Here is a 22,850-nt window from a genome sequence, read left to right as displayed (position 1 = left end):
AATATATGCTCTACCCTCTTAATAACTTTTAAGTGCACAAATCCATGCTGTTTCCTATAGGCACTGAGTTATACAGCAGATCTCCCGAACTTCTTCATCGTGTCTAACTGTAACTCCATACTCGTGGAGCAGCTCTCCATTCCTCCCGTCCCCCCATCTCCTGACAACCGCCACTCTATGTTGTGTTTCTATGATATTGACTCTTCGGATACCTCATGTAGGTGCAGCTATCGGTATCTGTCCTTCTGTGGCTGGCTTGTTTCAGTTAGCATGATGTCTGCGAGGGCCATTCTGTTGTCACAAGTAAGATTTCTAAGGCTGAACAACATTCCATTATACGCATACACAATGTTTTCTTTATTCATTCATTTTTTAATAGATATCTGAGTTGTTTCCATATTTTGGCTATCATAAATGTTGCTTCAAGGAACTTATGAATGCAGGTATCTCTTTGATCCTTAATTCAATATTTCTGGATATGTACCTAGAAGTGGGATTGCTGGAACATGCAACAGTTTTATTTTTTAATTTTTTGAGGAGCTTTCATAAAGTTGTCCATAGTGGCTCCACCATTTTGTATCCCCACCAACAGAGTGCAAAGCTTCCAATTTCTATGCAACCAGGCCATGACTCTTACCTTTTGTTATTTTGATAATAACCATCCTAACATGTATGAAATGATATTTTATTGTGGTTTAGATTTTCATCCATGATGATTAGTGATGTGGAATGCCTTTTCATATACTGTTGGCCATTTATATGTCTTCTTTGGAGAAATGTCTATTCAATTTTTGTCTAAGAGACACTTAGAAAAAGCAATCCCATTTATAATAGCATCAAACAAATAAAATATTTGGAAATAATGTTAACCAAGGAGGTAAAAGTCTTGTACACTAAAAAAATATATAATACATTAATGAAATAAATTGAAGACACCAAAAAATGGAAAGACATTCTGTGCTTAGGGGTTAGAAGAATTAATATTGTTAAAATGCCCATAATACCCAAAGCAATCTGTGGTTCGATGCTTCCATAGAAATCCCAATGGCATCTTTTTAGAGAAATAGAAATATAGCCCTATAATTCATATGGAACAATAAATATCCAAAGTAACCCTGAGAAAAATGAACAAATCTAGAGGCAACACGCTTTCTGATTTCAAAATAAATTACAACTCTCTAGCAATTAAAACAGAATGATACCGCCATAAAGACAGACATATGGACCAATGGGACAGAATAGATAGCCCACAAGTAAATCCAAAATACATAGGCAACTGATCTTTGACAAGGGTGCCAGAATACACATTGGAGAAAAGAGAATCTTTTCAAGAAATGGTGCCAGCAAACTGAGTATCCACATGTAAAAGCAAGAACTTAGATCCCTATCTTAAACAAAAAATAACATAATACATCAATCTGTAAAACTCCTGTAAGAAAATATGGGAAAAGCTTCATGAAATTAGTCTTGACAATGAAATTAATAGATTTTATTTGTAACCCAAAAGCCTCAAAGCATTATGAATTCTTGTTTATATTCTACCTTTTTATGGGCATGCAGATACTGTGTCTTTTAAATTACAAATTTGCCTGTGATTTAAATAAAAGCCCTTAATTTTTAAGTTTTTCCACATAAATTTGCCACACTGGTTATTAAGAATATATCACATATATGGTTGTTGATCTGAAAGTGCCTATTTTTAGAAATTTATGCACACAACCAAAATGAGGGTAATACTAAAAATAACTCAACTGAGTAGAATACTAATAGCTACATAAGAGAATAAACTGAAAATGTAAGAGTAACTATGTGGTAGAAGACAGTTTCCGTTGAGGTGTTTCCTAGTACTCAGCAAGCTCTCAGAGCTCTCTATATAGCAAAAACAAAGCCAAAATCAGGTGGAGATCACATTAGGGAAAACTATGGCCTTTGTACTTCACACCTTAAGGACTGCTCTGAGTTCTCTTCTAGCAATTCTATAGGCAAAGACCAATATTAATTATACAAGGCACATATGTATTTTCATAGATATTTTTTAAAAGCCAAAGAAAATAGTCATAGACCCAGCAATGATGACTTCACTTTTATTTGTACATATTAAAACTTTATTGACTTGTCCATGTACACCAAAAATTATCTCAGAGGTCTTCCTCCATTCTAAGTGCAATGGGATGCAATGCGTATCTGTAAAAGCAGAGTGATGTAATAGAAAAACATGAACTTTGGGGCAAAACCTGAGTTAGAATTATTTTTTCCACCACATAATAGTCTTGTGGTTTGGGGCTATTACAAAACCTTTCTGAGCTTTTCTTTTCTTATCTGTACTATGGAATAAATTTTAACTCACTGAGGGATTTCTGTGAAGATATTATAAAGCACTCACCATAGTATGAGACAGAAAGGAGTTCTTCTTCTATTCATGCTTATTTTATGAAAATAATTACTTATTACTAGAAACATTGATAAACATAATTTTTTAAAAAGCCTGGAGAATCACCTAATTGTTAGAAATCAAAGAGTCTTGAACATGAATGATACATGTAGACAGAAATGGAGATTGGCATATAAAGATAAATGACAATATGGATGATAGAAATACAGATATTAGACAGATATAAGGATGTGAGCTTCTATGTTATTATATATCCAAATATAAAATATTTCTCTTCACATTTAAAAAATTGACTCAGCTGATTAGAATATACTGTACATATATATTTAAATGTAGCTATTAAGAGATATATATATATATATTTTTTAGAGAGGGAAGGGAGGAGGAGAGAGAGAGAGAGAGAGAGAGAGAGAAACATCAATGTGTGGTTGCTGGGGGTCATGGCCTGCAATCCAGGCATGTGCCCTGGCTGGGAATCGAACCTGTGACACTTTGGTTCTCAGCCTGCGCTCAATCCACTGAGCTATGCCAGCCAGGTATTAAGATATTTTTAATAAAGAATGAATTTTTGTCAAGGCCCACATTTGTTAGAGTCAAAGCAAAACTATTTTGGTGAATTTACATTCTTATTGTATTTTTTACTTTTATTTTTTGGAGAGAGAAGAAAGAGGGAAGAGAGTGACAGAGAGACAGAGAGAGAATCTACTTATTGTTACACTTATTCTTGCATTCATTGGTTGCTTCTTGTATGTGTCATGACCAGAATTTGAACTGGCAACCTCGGCATATTGGGACGACATTCGAACCAATTAAACTACCCAGCCAGGGCTACATTCCTATTATATTTTAAAACTTTCTATGTAATGTGCTTTTCTTCTGTTTTATCTTCAAAAGATGGTGAGAAAGAGGTATTGAATTCCATGTGGACAGCAATAGAAATGGGGAAAGATTTACAACTTTTGGGCTAAATGACACAACACGGACTTATTTTGTTTAGCTACAGCTTGGGAGTAATCATCCAGCACTTTTCTATTTAATAGCGCAATCAGGGTAACATCAAGTGCATTTTTTCTTACACTACATTTCCCAGCAATAAGATGCCGTTCTATGAATGATTCATGCAAAGCATCATATGGCTAAGGAGTTTATATTTTGCTTGTATTCTACTCTGTGAATTGGAAAACCTTGAGTTACGGTGCCCAGCTTTGTCAACAGACCTCACTGGATGTTTTCTCATGTGACAAATTGAACTACAGGAAAGTGCTTCAAAATAATATATTCCTACAGTTACATTGGAGATAGGGTTTAATAACTAAGATTTAATGGAGTGATATACAGGGAGGATTGAAATGTAAAGAAGAGTAGAGATGGGCCATGCGGGATTGTGTGGTGCTTGTAACAGGGAGTAGGAGAAGATGATATGAGAAGTGTAAGGTGCTTTAGATAGAGTAAACGTTATTTATTTGAAAACATCTTGCACAAAGCATAAGCTCTTGATACATTTCCATTCCCAAAGGAAGTCAATTCCCAGATGATAATAATTCATCTTCAAGATTAAGGTAAATGAAAAGTGGTATGTATACAGAATGCTATTGAAAGCTTTTAAGCTACTGGCTGTATTAAGCACAGGGCATGGATTATATCACACTTGACAAGATTTTAGTAAGGAATATGATTAACCTAGCTTCTTGCTCATATTGGAATATAATGTCTGAATATATTATAATGGTATATACAACATTTTTTAAATCACTGTCACAGGCAGTACTACAGTTGGAAATACTGGACTGTTGCAACAATCCTTACTTAAAGGATTAACTTCAAGAAATTAATATTGTTTGACTGTTATGAAATAAAATTAATTGTAAGATTCTTTTAAAAAGCACTTAAATGGGTTAAACTCTACAAGATTACTGAGTGAATAAAGTTTATTATGCTCATATAAATAAATAATAATTATAAAAATACAGTGTGTATAACTCACAATACCCAATTTAGAAGTATGCTAAAATGTAGCCATTTGTACCTTAATATTTCAAAAGATACATAAATGCTAAAAACAGTATTTGCCTATTTTAGAAGTAGAGGAAAGGATCTTAAAATAGGTTAAAACCTGACCTTTTCTCATGTAAAGGCAGTTTGAATATGTTATCACCAACTTTGGAAATAGAATATATTTTGGTAATGTACACAAAGAAATTAACACCTGTAGTCTTCATTTATTTCTTGTTTTTAAAAATGGAGAAAATACTTATTTTAGAAGAGCAAGTACATAGACTTAATGATATTATTTAAGTAGGATCTTAATGTTACAGAAGCTGGAAAGACAATAGAAATCAATAAGTAGCACAGTCTGTAAAAAGGTACAGGTGAAGCCAAGTACAGCAGTCATTGATCAGGAATTTTTACACTCAGCCAGTGTGTAAAATGTACACTCAGCCAGTGTGTATAATCATAGAATGATTAAGAATTAGGAAAATCTGTAGTTAAGGATAAGGTGTGGACATGATACTTGGGGTGAGATTTTCACCTGATAGTTATAAGCTAAGTACTAGAATAAAAAAAACGAATAAAAATAAACACTTGAGGAAAAAAATGAAATAAATTAAATTAAAAATATGGTTAATCTTTACTTAACAGTCACTGAATATTATTCAATAGAAGAGTTATACTAAAAAAACATTTTAAAGAATTCACATTTCTTTTGAAAAGCAAAAAATATATATTTAATGTTTTCATGAACATTACACATTGATAAGTTTATTATGAAATAAAATGAACTTAGGACAGTCAGATTCATGTCAAGGATCTCAATGCTAGATAAGCATTTATTATTTTATGAGCTTTCATTATTTATCATAAATTCTAATATCCATGCTCTCAGTTTGGCCAATGATATTTTCATATACTGAGGAAGAAAGAGAATAATGGCAACATACGTTGTGTTTATTTTAAGTATTATTTTGTGTTAAGTTTTGTGTTAAATCTTTTCATCTCTTGACCCAGAAAATGCTGAAATCATCTGCCTTATGATTTCTGTGTCTGAAGGCTACATACTGAACAACACCCTTTTCAAAGCCATTAAATAAATCTGTTTTTAGACGTTGCCTTTTTGTGCAATAGTAAAGTCTTGTTATCTAACAACTTGCTCTCTAATCAGAATGCCACGGAATTTACTGGTTTACAATAATCATAAGCAATTGGGCATTTCTGTTGCATACAAAACAGAGTAAGATTCAAAGCTTTTTTTTTATTTTGATTTATTAATCAAAATTAATTGTCTTGCAGACACTTTGTCTGCAAGACATTATTTACCTTCAGGAGAATATTACCATTTCATCTCATATTACATGATGCCAATATTTCTGATTTATTTTAAAATAAATTTAGGCAAGTTATAATGACATTTTATTTATGTTACTTCAGACATGCAGACTAAATAAGCTTATAGACTGACAGTGTTAAATATAATATTTCATGAAACATTTTAGAAAATCTACATATGAACATTTCATTGTTGGTGCTCAGGAGAATGTGTTAGAAATCACTTTAAGGTTCCATGATTCCAGAGGTCTTAAACTTGATGCATATTTTGTAAAATAACTGTGTACTTAGATTTAAAGAATTTAGAATTTCTACCACTTCATGATTTTCTTACAGTCCTCTGACGTAGGAATTGAGTCAGAAAATAATGTAAGTGTAAGAAGAGATGAGAAAACTGTGTCTTTCAAATACTTGCTCTGGAGGAAAGGGCTGAAGTGAGATGCCTTCTTAGAACGTTGTGGTATAACTTATGCCACACATTTTTATCAGCTCTGCACAAAGAACGCAGATGATAAATCTGTGTGACCTCTTGTGCCCTGTTCACCCAGATTTCTGAATTCCAATGTAGTTGATAGTGAAATAAATATGCCAGAGAATGAGTCAGACACTTTATTTCTCTGCCTCCTTATTTGCTTTACTTTCCAACTTTATGCACATTTCTGTATTTGTGTTACATATGAAATGTAACATTACATATGAAATTTTATTAAACATGAAATATATTTTAAAAACTATTCTATTTCATGCAGTAAAATTGTGTGCCAAGTTTAATATTTTCCCCTATTTTAATACATATATTTATATTAAACTCTGGTATACATAATAAAAGTTTTAACAATATTTTGGCAGTAGGGAGATTTTAATAATAAATTATAACTGAATAAGATATTTATCTTTTATCTCAAACATGTCCTAGTAGAAAGTCAGAATGTGTTTTTTAATGCAGTTTACATTCAAAAGACTGAGATCATAATATAGACTAAAGGAAAAACGTGTTACTTTCTAATTTAATTATAATAATATTTAAGTAAAGAGTATATATAGGTGAGAAATGCTTATCGGTCATGATTAATCATTACATGAGTGATTATCCTAAGTGTGTTTTATTTTATAATAAACTTACTAATCTTTAAATGTCTGAGAGAATTATTACACAAATAATTTTGGGGTTTTCTAAAGAAATAAGAATTTTTCACTCTGATTTAAAAATGTTTTTAGTATAATCCCTCTTTTGAATAATATTCAGTGAATGAAAAATAAATATTGACATTATTTTATTTATCAATTTATTTTATTTTTCCTCAAGTAATTATTATACTAATGTTAACATTAGAATGCAATTTTAAGGGTATGTTCAAAGGCAGAATAAACATCAGAGAAAACAGTATGATTACATTAAAACTAAGTTTTAGTCATACATATTTACCCTCAAGACATTTTCAATGCAAAAAAACTGACAAGAACTCAGTATCATGGCTACATGAATAGATACACGATAGACAGATAGATGTAAGGGAAATAATGATAATAATTTTAAAAACTAGCTTGTAGATTCATAAAGACCTTTCAGTGATTAGGAACAATGAAGTGCCGATACATATTATCAAATGATGCTAACCCTCACTAGCATTCAGTGTGAGGTTGTCATCAGTTATCAAGGAAGCACACCTTTAACCACAGAGAAATGCCATTTCCTGTCCGCCAGAACACCAACAGTTAAAAAGCTGCATGAGACTAAGACTTGACGATATTTGGAAAAAGGGGAAATCATGCATTGCTAGTATAAATGTCAGTTCTCCATCCTTTGGAAATCACTTGTTATCATCTGTAAGAGTTGATTTTGCATGTGCTATAGAAGCCAGCAATTGCTAGTAGTAGACTAACTGACTTACCATACAATCTGAAATGGTTTAGGAAGAATTTGCCATGTACCAAATACTTTGCCATAATTTATCATTACTTTTTAATTTGACTTTTAATAACTTCCATATTTTCATGGCAACCTAATTTAACTTAAATACTTTTTACTATGGCTGTAATTTGGTTTATGGAATTTAAATGTGTGTGAAGCTAGCTAACTCCCTACCCCCAAGGGCCTGGATACCATTTCACTTTCATTCCAAATTTACCTATTTGTTTTCTGTCTATTAGAAAAAGGACTTTACCACATTTATAAAGTGAATAAGAGTTTTCATTGAGCAGAAACAAGAGCAGAAAATCTATAAGGAACACTAGTTTTGTTTATTTGTGCTTTCACCTAATATGTATTTACTGAGGGAAGAACAAACACAAACCTTCTTGCTAGCATATGGGTAGCACTGAGTGAGACAATTAGGCTCCTTTGGAAAGGCTGTAGTCTAGTTCACGAAGGACACCATAATACATGGTAGAATAATATAATCACTGTAACAGACATACAAGCCAAGTGTGATAAGATTGCAGACACAGAAATATCAAATTCCGACTGAGTTGCGCCATCTTTATTGAGGTGATGGCATTTGAGATGTTTGGTAGATGTATTCATACTTCCATAGCTAGAGACCTAAAGGTATTTCAAACCCAGGTAAGACTTATGAAGTCTTAATCCATCCATCCATGTGGATGTCATTAACCTTGTATAATATGTAATCATAAAAATTAGTTGCTGGCAATTGGTCACACATTGGTAACAATGCATTGTTAAATAGATCCAGATTAAGGGAGGCCTTGAACTGCATAAATAGAAAAAGTCAAATTAGGAGTAGTTGACATGCTGTGTTTCTGCAAATGTAAAATTTCTACATATTCATTATTTAGTGTTTATTTTAGAGATATTGCAATAAGCATTTTTGGCTGAATTTTATTGTTAACATATAGAAGATATTTGCGTTTTGATTTTTTTTTTCATTGCCTGGTTAGGACTTTTTTCATTACCAGTTTGAATGCTCAACAGTTTTGTACTTTTACCACTTAATCTCAAAATGGACTACAGATTGTGGAAAATCATTACAGAATATTGCTCTAATGTAATTAGTGTGAGCATTCGATATAACATTTTATTATCTTCCTTTACCCAGCTTTTGAAGAGTTATTTGGCATACTGGCATTTCCCAAAAGATATCATTACTTGGTTCACCAGATTATTGGAACTTCTGTGAAGAAAACTGTATCTTTTGTCTATAACAACAAGTATAATGATAGATACAAAATAATCCACTGTCAGCTTCATGCTTTTGCAGCCTTCCAAGCAACCTTTACCTCATGCAATATTTACAGTTGGGGCCATGCTGGCCAGAGAGAGAATTCGGACTGCAGAGCCTAATCTGAAAACATTCTGTGTGATACTTAAACAAGTGCATGCACTGCTCATCGATTTGTTTTTAGAACATTATTTTACTCCAGGTTATTTGCTTAACCACTTGTGTTTTTAACACATGCTTGTTTTATTTTGCTTTTTTAGATTAAATGAAAATAGAAATTAACTTAATTAGAGACATTTGTAGAAATACAATTTTAATGGATCTAATGCTCTAAAATACTTGGCACAGTGTCTAGCACATAATGAGGGCTGACCGACTCTTTCTTCTGATTACCACTATTATTATTCTGGGTCAATGATTATTAGCTCTAATGTTTTAAAAATATGTTGAACAATGGATAAAATAATGTAAACAGATAAAAATGAGTAGTGATAGTACCGTATGCTAAATATGGGACTAGTGAGGAGTTACAAACTAGATGTTTTATATTCATATTTAACAGCAAGCTATTTTAAGGTTCAGATGGTTTATTTTTCAAGCGTGAGCAATAATTAAGGGTTACATGTGTATGGAGCCTTGGTGATATCAGAAAGGTTCAGCCGGAAATGCTCCCACCGTTCAGTGCCAGTGCTCATCTCACCGCGACGATGGCTGGCTGCACTCCTGCTCCTTGGCTGAGTTTCTCTGAGCTCCCTGTCACTTCTCTGCCGAGCATCTTTGACCCTGTTCACTTTTTCTCTGTGCCAGTAATTACAGCTGCTGGAGTATCACTGGTGGCTGCTTTTTGTTCTGCCGTTTATTCAGTGTTGACGACGGGGGGACTAAGAGCAGCTGGCGTTGTTCTCTCTTATTAATACAGAATCTGAATTGTGTGCGAATTGGGACAGGGAAGAAGGAGAGAGAGGACAGATACAACTGGAGGAAACCAGAGCAGCCCATTCCTTTTTGATGTACCAGCATTTGTTACTCCATTGTAGTAATTCGAAGTAGTGATTCGGCTCCCAGTTGGAGTAATACTGTTTCAAATAAAGAAGACAATCTGTGTGAAAATAATATGTCCATTAACTCCAGATCCTTAATTTTAATTCGTAGTGGGAGGGGCACGTTTTTGCTTTCCTTGCCCAGTCTTAGATATTGATGCCACCTCTTCCTACTTTAATTTTCCTTTTTAACACAATGAGAAAGAATGTGGTTCCCAAACTTACTCACAGGCATTTAAAAGCAGGAATGACACTGTCTCAACAGAGGAAGTTTTAGGCTCCTGGAAGGTGAGAGACTTAAAAGCAGGTAGTATTGTGAGCAGGAGTGTTCGAAGAGCAAGGGAAGAAGCATGTCAGTTACCATAGAAAAAAAAATCCTGTGGATGACTTGAGACATTTTTCAGATTTCATTATATTTTCCTTTCTCTTTAAATATAACATTAAACTGATTCTTAATGTACGATATTCAAAAAACCATGACTTTCCTTAGTTAATTTGAAAAAAATTTTGGAAACAGGTAGGTAAATTCTAATAACTAGAAACATATTGATCAAGATGTTAGGAAAACATAGACTAGTAAGTGAACATCATGAAGAATTGACAACAAAATATCTACAGTTTATCATGTCATTTCAAGCAGAACCTGCCATTCCCTCTCTACCAATGCAAGGGAAACACTGAGACTAATTTTTTTTTTTGAGTAAGTGCTACTTTCATAATTAAGAGAGAAGGAAAAATATTCCAGGAAAAAAAACAGTAAGAGATACTTCAGGCTAAATTTGAGTTGTTCGGTGCAAAATAATCCTATTCAATAGGATGACTCACGGAACAAATCAGACGTGCAATGTTGAGTTAATCCATCTTCTTGGGACCATCAGGATACTTTCTAATTTAAGATTGCCAGTTCTTTGGTGCTTAAGCTGAAATTCTTTCTTGAAAATTGTTTTTAGTTTGACATCAAAACTTTTACTGCATGGTAGAGAAATCTGGCCTCTCTATCATGATACTGGACTGGAGCTAAAACACAAAGGACTTTAGGGAAGAAAATCTCAGTCATCTTTTTGATCCCATTACAGGTGACCTTACTGAAAATAGCATGGGAATTGGACAGACTGAGAATATGTTTTTACATTTTTGCAACAGAGAGCCAAGGCTAGTGCTTATTGTTTCTAAAAGCAAATCAAAAGCAATATGGAATTCATTTTAATCAACATATTATGAGCACTTGCAGCATTATAAGAGACATATTAGAATTCACTGTAGACTTGTCATTGGTCTGCTGAGGTTTCCAGTATTTGATGAAAAATGTCTGAAGGGACATATTAAGTGTTTGTTCTTCAACACTGGGGGCACAAACATTGTTTTTCTCCATTAAAAAGGGTAGATAGACCATATTGTTGCTGCACGCTGCTTCAATTTGAGTCAAATATAAAGTTCTTAACTTTGAAGATATGTCTCTCTGTTTAGCAAAAAAATGCTTTTCTTTTAAAAAATTTGTGCATGCATATGTGTGTATATATACACATGTGTGTATGTGTGTATATTTCTACCAGGCCCTGTTTTAAGCAACTTTTTAAAATGTAACTCATTGAATGCTCATAAAATACTCATACAACCTGATTTGTCTGTTTAGTTCATGCAGTTTCTTTAGAAATATATTCTAAGTTAACCCCTGTTAACTTGAAGTCAAATTGTTTTAGAGACATTATATCCTTTTCTGCATGAATATTTCTTCAGACAGTGTACAGTCCAATATTTTCCTTTTTTCTTGTGACCACTAGAAATTTCAGATACTAAGTTTACCGACCTACTGCAGTGATTATCCTGTTAAGTTGTCTCATGCCGTTCTTTGTCCTGCTATTATTCTGCTTTGTAATTTCTTTGAAGATAAACAAACTTCACTAAATTATAAGCCATGTATTTACCCAGAATTCCATAAATATCAGATATTTAATACATTTAAGTTCTGTAATTATAATTTTTAATTTACCCCACAAAATATTTATCTAACAATCTTTGTTTATTTCACTGATATTGTTGTAATCAATTTCCTTCAAAGATTATATAGATTATGTTTTATACTATATTTAAATATAATATTTGTGTTAATATTGTATGTAAATATATTAAGCACATTTTAAAATATATTAAATATATTTAAATATATATTAAATAGTGAGAAGTTCAGAATATGAGAGGAGTAATAAAAAATTGTTAAGAGTGATAGCCTTTCATAAAAATTACATAGCCAGATCTACTGAGAAACTCATTATGTGCCAGGTACTACTTAAACTACACCATAATCATTTTATTTTTTAATTCTTTAATTTACCCTGTGGTATATTTTCTAGATAAGGAGATTAAAACAAAATAAGAAGTAACTTTGCTTGTCGTCTACATTCAATGGTAGGGTTTATGAACAGATTAGAAGGCTGTGTTTTCCCTATATAGCCCATTAACAACAGTTCTTTAATAATGTCCTGTTTATTGTTTATCACATAAAAACTAAAACCAATCATTTGTGTGAATCATTAACAAAATCAAATTACTTCCCGACAATGGTGGGCTTAGGATTTTTATATTAGAAGAAACTGAAGTGTTGGCAGTCTGACTAGAAGCATGTTAAATAGAAACCTTTTCTTAAAGCGGTGTTTGCTTAGCAGTCGGTTACACTAACATGTTGTGGTGTCCAAGATGGTCTTAATGATTGACTCTTCTGTTTTCCGAACCCCGAAGTATCTTCCCATACTGAACTAGATCTGGTATCTATCACACAGAGAGGGTGAAGGTGGAAGTACATGGCTTCTGAAGCCAGATCATAAAGGGCATTATGGCTTCTGCCTTGCTCTCTTGGATCACTTCTTGTGAGGAAGCCAACTGGCAGTTATGTGAGCCATGTAAGCAGGTTGGGGAGAGTCCCATGAGTAAAACCTGAGGCTTCCTGCCAAGGACCCACGCTGAATTGCCAGCATGCCCGTGAGCCACTTGGACGTGGATCTGGCAGTCCACATCAAGCCTTCAGATGACTAGAGCCTCCTGCAATATCCCAGCTCAGAACCTTCCTAGCCTCACAACCCCACAGAGACCACACATGTTTTCTGTTGTTTTAAGCCACTCAGTCTGAGATAATTTTCTACACATCATGCAATAACAACTGCCAATATTATGCTCCCTTGGGCTGGCATTGGAGCAAACGAGGCATCGAATTTTTGTTGGGTGTTGTGGCTTTAATCTTTTGACATGGCAACAGTTCTTATAGTGTGTTGGTTTCAATCAGACTTACTTGGTTACTGAGAGTACACTCTATATGGTTCAGTACAGGTCATTTTAAAATTTATGTGAATGTTAAACTGGCAACAGGGAGTAGCCAGTGATGTACCCACATTCAGAACCCAGAGCCTGACAGTACAGAGTCGGACAACTGCTGACCCTCTCGCCTCTGCGGTGGGTTGCATAGTCTCTTCCTGCCTCCCACGTCTTCTTGAGTCCTTCTGTGCATTATTGCAATTTAGCACAGTCCTGATTCTATGTGGTGATGCCTTTAGCTCTGCATTCTTAAATTCTGGTTCTCCGTGCTTTTTGTTTTTTAACATGATTTCTTTATTCAAGTTACCCCCCCAAAAGTATCTGATTATCCTATCTTATCATGTTATAGAAATTAAACCATAGATTCCTGGATGGTGTCTAGGTTGTGTGCCCTAGTGCAAGGTAGGAACTATGTTAGATGTTAGGTTGGAAATCTGTGTGGTCACAGGGGACAACTGTCTTCAACTAATGCCAAAAAAATGAGTTTCACTTAAAAATGATTTTAAATTTGGCATATGGCAGGCAATGTATTTGACATATATTATATAGTTTTCAATCCTAAAAACAGTGTGTTTTAAATGTCTCACTTCATTCACCATATGTATATTCAAAGAAATTTTAACTACCATAACACTAACCATACATGGTGTTTTTTCCAGATACGTTAAACTGCACCAACATTTAAAAAATGTTATCTCTTTTCATTTGCTTCTTAAGCTGTTAATTTCTCAAATCCAAAAGAAAAGCTGTCAATAGGCCATATAGCAGAAATGTTATCCTTAGATAAATATGGTATATAAAAAATGTTATGTGTTACTGAAAACCTTACACTTTCAGAAAAGGACAAGCAAAATTATTTAGCTGAAAAGCACTTTACACATAAGCAGCCAAGGAAAAGAACTGTTCAGTAATCTAGCAGGCTGCTATGCAGTGAACTCCCTTACTGCTGTCGCTTGTATAACATTCAGCTCTCCACATGTATTTCCACATAGAGATGGCATATCTAACATTTAATGAGACCCATCACCTAGAATATAATTGCACGTTCATAATGTATAAAATAAAACAGTTTCTAAAAAAAGACTTTAACTAAGATTCTGTTACTAGTGTGCACGCACCTATGTCCATTGAACCACCTTTTCATTATAAGGCGTATGTTATCTTCAGAAAGAACTTTACATTTCAGTTATCATGGGTACATGCTGCATTACTGGGAGTCAGTAGCTTACAGGTCTTTATCGTCTAATTATAAATAAAATATTTCAGAACAGAAGAAGAGAAAATTTATTTATAGTATATTAAGGAATACAATGGATGTTTAAAAGGATTCTATATGTACAAAAAAAAGCCAATTAGCCCAAATTCTATATAAGCTAGCTATAGACAAAAAAAAAAACAAACAACTAAGCTAGTTTAAAGGAAAACTAGGGATAGATTAGATAAGGAATTCTGCTAAGATTATTATTGTCTGATTTAACATATGAGTAAAGATTAAGAGATTCAAAATGGTGTGATGTTTAAAATGTGGGTTTGATGTGGCAAAATGTCATGGAAGACCCGTGTGCTATGCTAAAGACTTTGAGCTGATACACAGTCATACATGCATTCATACATGCATTATGTGCTTTTCAACATATGAATGGCAGTATGAAGCCTTCATTTAGTATAGGTACCTGTTTATGTTGTATGAAGGATAAATTGATATAACAAACAAAGCTGTTCCCATATGTAATAGCCATTAAAATGTACAAAGACATTTCTTTGAGAATATTTCTATTGGTATTCTCTCTATTTCAATTTTACTATTTTAATCTCTACTGATTTAGTCCCTATACAATATTTAATAAACTAATTTTCCAGAAACAAGTCAACATAAACCATTGTTTTGCATTGAAATAAGCAAGATATATTTCTATATTGTATTCTGCTTTGTTTAAAAAGTGAAGCATGCCCTGGCTGGCATAACTCAGTGGATTGAGCGCGGGCTGGGAACCAAAGTGTCGCAGGTTCGATTCCCAGCCAGAGTACATTCCTGGGTTGCAAGCCATAACCCCCAGCAACTGCACATTGCTGTTTCTCTCTCTCTCCACCCCCCCATTCCCTCCCTAAAAATAAATAAATAAAATCTTTAAAAAAAAAAGTGAAAGCGTTTACTGCTTAACAGTTTTCTGTTTTTACAGGAAACCTTGCTCAAGAATATTGCATGTTATGCAGGAATATTATATATTGTGATATTGAGAATTTTAAAAATATAACTTTTTCAATTAGTGACTTCTAACTATACCATCAAATAAATAGTTTAACTATCAAGGCTTGTTTTTAATCTATATTCCTCTATATTCAACTTAAAAATCTTATTCTTTTCAATGAAATGTTCTTTGTTTATTAACAAAACTTTTATGCCAAAGAAGAATAGACTATTTTAAGAAATAAATCAAACATTATTAACTAGTCCCAGCATTTTATTGTTTTGTAAAAGTACTTTGTTAAATTCACTTCAGTACTTTTATGTACATGTTCTACCTCAGAGACTGTGACCTCTTTAATAGTTTTTTATATCACTGTGTAACTGAAGATCTCTTTACTCATTTTTCCTTCTTTTCTTTTTCTTTTTAACATGCTGCAGTAGCTAACATATTATGGAGAGAAGAAGGTACTAAATTCTATTGTCTTTTATATTGCTATGAATATTTTGCTTAATTTTTAGTAGACTTGTTGACTATCAGTTTTTTTATTTTAATTTTTTTGTTTATGCTGTTACAGATGTTCCTGCTTTTTCTCCCTTTCCCCACCTCCACCCAGTCCCACACTCTCCCCTCCCCAAGTCAGCCCTGCCCTGTCGCCCCTATCCACGGTTATGCACAAATGTTTTTTTGTTTAATCCCTTTACAATCTTTCATCCCAGCCACCCCATTTTTACTTTGATTCAATAATTGTACTTGATTATATTTTAACATTTTTATGTAAACTTCTGCCATTAAAAGTATTAATATTGCTCATCAGCTTGAATCATAATTGATAATTGACATATGGTCAGGAATTAAATTACACTATATTGAAATGTTTTCAAGAGTATAAAACTGAGTAAAAAAAATGAAAGTGACCTTAGTTAAGCATAATTTACATGATAAGCTCTCAGATTAAGAAAAGAAAAATTTTAAAATCTATTGCCTTATCTAGGGAATATAATAAAAAAATTAAGAAAATGAGTTATATACTTGAAGGATCTGGATTCAAATCCAATCTCTACCACTAGGTCCTTTTTATGTCATTATTGTCTTATCTCAAAAATAAGGACACTTGTTAATACTCATAGGGTTGTTATCAGTTCCTTAAATATAGTCCACATTCAATAAATGGTATCTACTGTCATTTATAATTGTTGCTATTATTATTAATTTTTCTTTAGTCACAAAAGCTTGAAAGAATGTGTTTGACTAGGTACTCAAATAGCCCATCAATTGTGTTTTAATTACATTCTTGGGGAAAAATTTATATGCTCATATGCTCTAGGTATATAATAATTCAAATTATTGTTTCATAATCCATCCTAGACAAACTTTCTCTTCCTCAATTATAGCTTCTTATATGAACTGGAATCACTGTTACCTGTGAGAGCCATGCTTCATAAGTTTCAAGTAATTTTGGAATTTTGCCACCTCAATTTTTGTTACCACTTTCTGCCCTGTCTTTTTCTCATTAAGATTTCGTGCTCTTAAATCATTTGTATAAGCTCCTTTAAAAGCTGGTTTGTTAAGGAGATCCTGGTGTAACTACACCCTTTCTATTTATTCCACTTGGATTTGACATTTGAATGTGCAAATTCAATCATTTTTGACACTATCATGGACATATCTGTTGGGCAGTATTTCTTTGTACTATCTTCACAAAGATATGTGTCATCTTCACTATTGAGATGACACATATTTCTTTGAGCATTTAAAAACTTGATTTCATGTTATCATTATAATGGAAGGAATATAACTGAAGGAATCAAAATCAGGTACCAGAGATCTGGCTTTTCTGGTTAATTGGATGAGTTATTTTGCCTCACTGAGCCTGGTTTATCTAACATAATGGTTGAAATAGATTTGGAATTCTCCTAGTGAATCTGTGATATATAAATCCTAAAGTAGGTGAAACATTTGTTCCTTATAAATTGATTTTGTTTTAAAGCAACATTATTTGTTTATAGCATTTATTACTATAATTATTATAGTATTTATTAATGTGATTGCTATTATATTATTAAGTAATAATATAATATTATTCAGGCTGCCCTCAAAGTATTAGAACTCTCCATATTACTTAAGATCATATTAAGATTTATTATTTGAATCCACTTTTATCTATTAAAAATTTATTCTTATAGTTTGGGGATGAGAGATATTTATTTGAAAAATGTGTACACACATACATTGATGTATAAATATTGTGTATATACGTGCATACATATGGGCATATATGTAATTATATATATGATTCTAACTAATAGTAATTATTTAGCTAACAAATACTACATTATTTCCTTTGTTAGATTAATGAGGAAATGTGAACTTCATTGTTCACATTGAGTACCTTTGGAAGTTCAGGGAATTGTGTGCTGACTCAAAAGGACTGATTTGAAATAATATCATGTATATATAAGGTAGATAGATGGATAGATAGATAGATAGATAGATGTCAAATAGCTTCTAATTCCTGGATGAACATTGCCTAATAAAGGACTTGACACACTGAAAACTTTCTGGTATAAATAAAAGAGTAAGTCTTATTGCAGATTAATGTAATGTGAAGATCATATTAGGTTGAAATGGTATGATGTTACTCTGTGTGTGAAAAGTTTTTAGCTCCAAAGGCATACATACAAAAAAATGAGAGTATTCGTGAACCAAAAATCTGCCTCTGCCAAGTTATTCAAGATGAGAAATGCAATGTGTACAATCTATTCTTGCCTACATTTTTCTTTAGCTAAGAAAACATTTCTTCTATATATTTTTTAAAGAGGTAAGTTTAGTATTATTTGAAAGTGAAAAGAATAATGTGAACTAGTAACTAACTTTATTTAACACTAAAACTTATTGATTTATCTTTGATTACTAAATCACTGCATTGTAGAATTATAATTTGCTATTGACCATACCTTAAATGCTACAGTAATATAAAATTAAGTCATAGGAAGACAATTATCACCACAATCTCTCCTTTGTTATTGACTTAAATACTCATCAAATAATTAGAAATTAACCAAATTTTATTGGTGATATAAATACATAAAATGTATAATATTTTGCTAACATAATAAGTAGTATAATTGTATTATGATACACTATCATTATTGAACAGCTCTCCTAAAAGTATTTAGACAATAATGTAAATTGCAACTATTTTTTTTTTCAGTCTGTTTCATGTACTTAAAGGCACATTATTGATTAGAAAATCCTCTGGAAAATAATTCTTTCTTATGAGACTGCAAGTGATTCTTGCTTATGTCTTCTTTCTGTATAGAAAAAAAATAGCAAAGCAAAGAGAAAGCTCACAAGGAACAAACAAATTATGGATCGCATTCTAGAACCACTATACTCTATTAGATTAACAATCGACCTGGAAAAGATAAAGTACATGTGTCTGACTTCACCAGGGGATAGAAAAAGAAAAAAGCCAGCCTGCACATATTCTCAATCTTTACTGTGACTAGAGCAGTGAAGGTTTCATCGATTTCAAGAAATTTTGCAATACATTACAATACAGAGCATTAATGAGGAGAAAATTATAATTGATACCCATATGGTTGTCAAGCTCTTTGGGTCTCAGGATCCCATTACATTTTCCAATAAAACACAAAAGCTTTTGTTTATTTGGATTATTTTCATCTGCTTATACTTAACCATATTAGAAATTAAAACAGAAACATTTAAATGGGTATTTATTTATGAAAAGTAAACTTAATAAACCCAATTACATGTAGCCATACATAACACATTATTTTAATGCTGTATTTCCAGAAAACAATGAGGAGGCTCATTTTGTTTTACATTTTTCAAATCTTCCAAATACTTGGCTGAATAAGAAGTGCTGGATTCGCACATTTGCTTCTGCACTGAATTGTTGTGAATTCACCCAATGTCATGTGTCATGTAACCTGTCGAAACTGCATTCAACTTCTGCAAGAATCTAATTTGTGAGACTGAGAGGAAAAAAAACACAAATGATATCCTAGTATTATTATAAAAACAGCTTTGGCTTTGTACATCTACTGAAAGGATCAACTTTGAGAACTGCTCTACTAGAAAATCAAGTTGAACTTCTAGCAGTTCATGGATTCATAGAATTTGGTATCAAAAAAAAAACTGAAACTTAGTATTCTGTCTCACAGTATGGATTTAGGAGAACATGAGACAGAAATCATATTCTGTTTCCTTATGTACATTTTACCAATTGTTATTTTCCCCTACTAATGTTTCAAAGAAGAGATAATGTCAGTTATAAAAATAGTGACAGTTATTCATTCTGATAAATGTTTTAATTTCTCCATCTCATTTAATTCTTACAACAGCTGTGTAATGTAAGCATAGTGATTATCTCCAAATTTAAGATGGGGAAGTTTTGACACACACTGAATAACCTTACCCTGGTATACCAGTAAGGTGTGTAGCCACAATGTGCCCCAGAGCTGTCTGAAGCCAGAGAATGGAGTTGATCTCTCTTTGTTACATTTCTCCAACCCCTTTCAAAAAAAAGGCTAGGACATAGAAACTTAATAATTTTAATGAATATATGCAAATATATTATTGCCTCTTTACAAATAAAGCTAATGAATGCACTAAATGCCTTCTATTACCAACATCTTCATTATCAGGTAATTTATATTGCTCTGTGCCTACTATATTCATAATAAATGTATATATGTATAATAGTAGAGCAGCAAATTTAAAAAGAAACACATCTGCACCATATATTCATATCATAAATTCTTCTTCTAAAATTTGAATAAAATACTTGATGAAAAATATATCTAGCAGAAAAATAATGGCAAAATACTCGTATATCTCTTGTGGGTAGGGAGGAAGGAACTCAAGGTTGACTCTAAAAGGTGTAAGTTACTTTTTATTTCACTGCAGTGAGATTGAGGCATTGTTGTTCACTTTATAATTATTATTTTAAGTAAGATACTTATGTATGGTATTTTGTGGGAATTACTATTTCATAAACACTAAGAAGTTACATTCCTACTGGAAATAATAAAATGCAAAAACAAACTAAACCTTACATAATGATGCCGGTATTTCTTTAATAACTTTTTACCTAAAATGTAGTTGATGCTTTGTAAAAACACTGATGCATAATTCATATTTTAAAAAGCAAGGAAATGGTCTCTCAGATAGGAAAGGGGTGATTTAAATGGATTAAGTGGTTTATAGAGGAAAATGCAGCTCCGAAGTTTCATTGATGCACAATTCAATGGAGTCCCACTAACCATACTGTGCATGGAATATGGAGAAGGAACATAATAAGAAAGGGCAGGAAATTTCCCAAGAAAGTTTACAAACAATCTGGATTTAGCATAGTGTCAGGTTCAAACATTTCTCATTCTGTTGGTGGAGGATGATTTTGCAGCAGCTGAAGGAGAGCAGACTCACATTCCTTCAAAAATGGTACGGGCTTTGTAATGGTCATCAAACATAGTATGTAACTGACAACTGACAATCAGACACCACATTACTGCTTGCTTATGGCCATAAGTTATGACAACAATTCATGGTAAATTGATAGTCATTGATGTACAGCACACATCAATCTTATGGTAATGTTTCCTGGAAGCTTACTGATACAAATAATTTTTTTTTGCATTAAAAATGGATAGTTTTTTTATTTTTTATATTTTGTAAGATTTTATTTATTTATTTTTAGAGACGTGAAGAGAGAAAGAGAAACCTCAACGTGTGGTTGCCTCTTGAGTGCCCCCTCCCGGGCACCTAGCCTGCAACCCAGGCATGTGCCCTGACTGGAAAATGAATCGATGACCCTTTGTTTCACAGGCCAGTGCTCAATCCACTGAGTCATACCATCCAGGGATGATTTTTTTTTATTCACTGAGCATGGAATTTATAGTCCTCTATGCACAACTATAATTACTATAATTATAAAGAATAGCTGAAAACTACTGAATTTTATTTTTCTTTTAAATATGACTTGACTTTAGTTTTTGCCACTTCTGCTACTATTCAGAACTATCCCACTTTAATGTAGTACTCTCTCTGGACTTAAGATGTTTAAAAGGTGAAAGATTTATACCATCTGAAGAGAAATCAGAGTATGAGGTATTTAATCAACTGATAAAGATTATACTTATTAAACTATAAGTACTATAAATTATTTATAAAACAAAAAATGTGTTGAAATGATCTGGAGTCATTTAAAATTTATATGTGTGATTAGGTAGGAATAATTTAATGGGCTAGAGGATAGTTATAAACACTATGACAAAGTCATAATTATGTTTGAATACATTTTCGTCTAAATCAAGAATAGATAGACATGTGGCTAGACAGGCAGAATTGGTGACTATTTAAACTAAGAACATATTTAATAAAAATAAATATGTCTACCCCTGACTGGTGTGGCTCAGTGGATTGGGCATTGTCCTGCAAAACAAAATGTCACAGGTTCAATTCCCAGTCAGGGCACATGCCTGGGTTGCAAGACAGGTGCCTTGCTAGGGACGTGCGAGAGGCAACCAGCAGGTGTTTCTCTCCCTCTCTTTCTGCTTCCCTTTCTCTCTAATAATAAATAAATAAAAATCTTTAAAAGATATGCCTAACGTTGAACAAACAATTTTACAAATAAATACACTTTAATTGTGATCCTCAGGCTTGACTTAATAGACCTTGCAGATATTCTCAATTAAAAAATAATGCTAAGCGATTTTTCCTGTTAAAATAATCTTTCTCTTTATAGGTGTTTGTAGAATTTAAAAATTTCAGCACAATGGTTTGAATTTCCAGACTACCTAGATTTCTATGTCATTGTTCATCTTTTAAAGAACATCTGCCAGCACTGAACCATGGGAGGGCTAATTAGGCTGAATAAACAAGATTGTGGGAACCAACACAACCGGGGAAGGGACTTACTCAGGCGAGGATCTAGAAAGGAAAGACTACATGCAGTTAGGGCTGGACATGTTGGAACAAGGCAGAAGCAGAAGCAACGAAGAGAGCAGGTTTGCAAGAAGGTGCGGAAGCTCCCCAGGTGCAGGCTTCTGTGAACACCACCTGCATTCCAGGTGTCTCGGTTTTAGGGTCCTGCACCGGTTCGGTTTGGGTTTATAAAGTGAAACAAAATTTGAAATGCCACACAGTTAGGTCGCTTGTGAGGAAAAAGTATGATTTAAATTAGTGCTCCAAGGTTTTTTTATAAAACCTGAAATTAATTAACGTTTCTGAAATAGGCCCCAAATATTTCTAGCTTTAAAAAAATAATACATCTTTGTAAGATTATATTTATAAATATTAGTATAGGAAAATATATATTCTTCAAAATCTGGAGGACTTGTTTTTTTTATTTTTAAAAAGCATTATATACACTAAATTCATACAAAGAACAAAATTG

At 32.8% G+C, this 22,850-nt stretch overlaps 1 protein-coding gene across 4 annotated transcripts in view; it reads left to right on the top strand.

Moving 5' to 3' along the window:
* Positions 1-22,850, top strand: part of FSTL5 (follistatin like 5) — a 542,283-nt gene that overhangs the window by 443,244 nt on the left and 76,189 nt on the right. For 2 of the 4 annotated variants that reach the window (XM_045831806.1, XM_045831805.1), the window contains exon 11: positions 15,868-15,894. The exons of the other annotated variants lie outside the window; for them this stretch is intronic. In XM_045831806.1, the coding sequence (XP_045687762.1) occupies positions 15,868-15,894 (27 nt within the window). The remainder of the gene's footprint in view (positions 1-15,867; positions 15,895-22,850) is intronic. 4 annotated transcript variants of the gene reach the window in all.

This window comes from Phyllostomus hastatus, unplaced genomic scaffold (assembly GCF_019186645.2).
Source record: "Phyllostomus hastatus isolate PE091 unplaced genomic scaffold, TTU_PhHast_1.1 phas_contig_159, whole genome shotgun sequence".
Taxonomy (NCBI): domain Eukaryota; kingdom Metazoa; phylum Chordata; class Mammalia; order Chiroptera; family Phyllostomidae; genus Phyllostomus; species Phyllostomus hastatus.
Note: the sequence above shows the minus strand (reverse complement) of the source record. Positions and strands in the feature narration are given on the sequence as shown.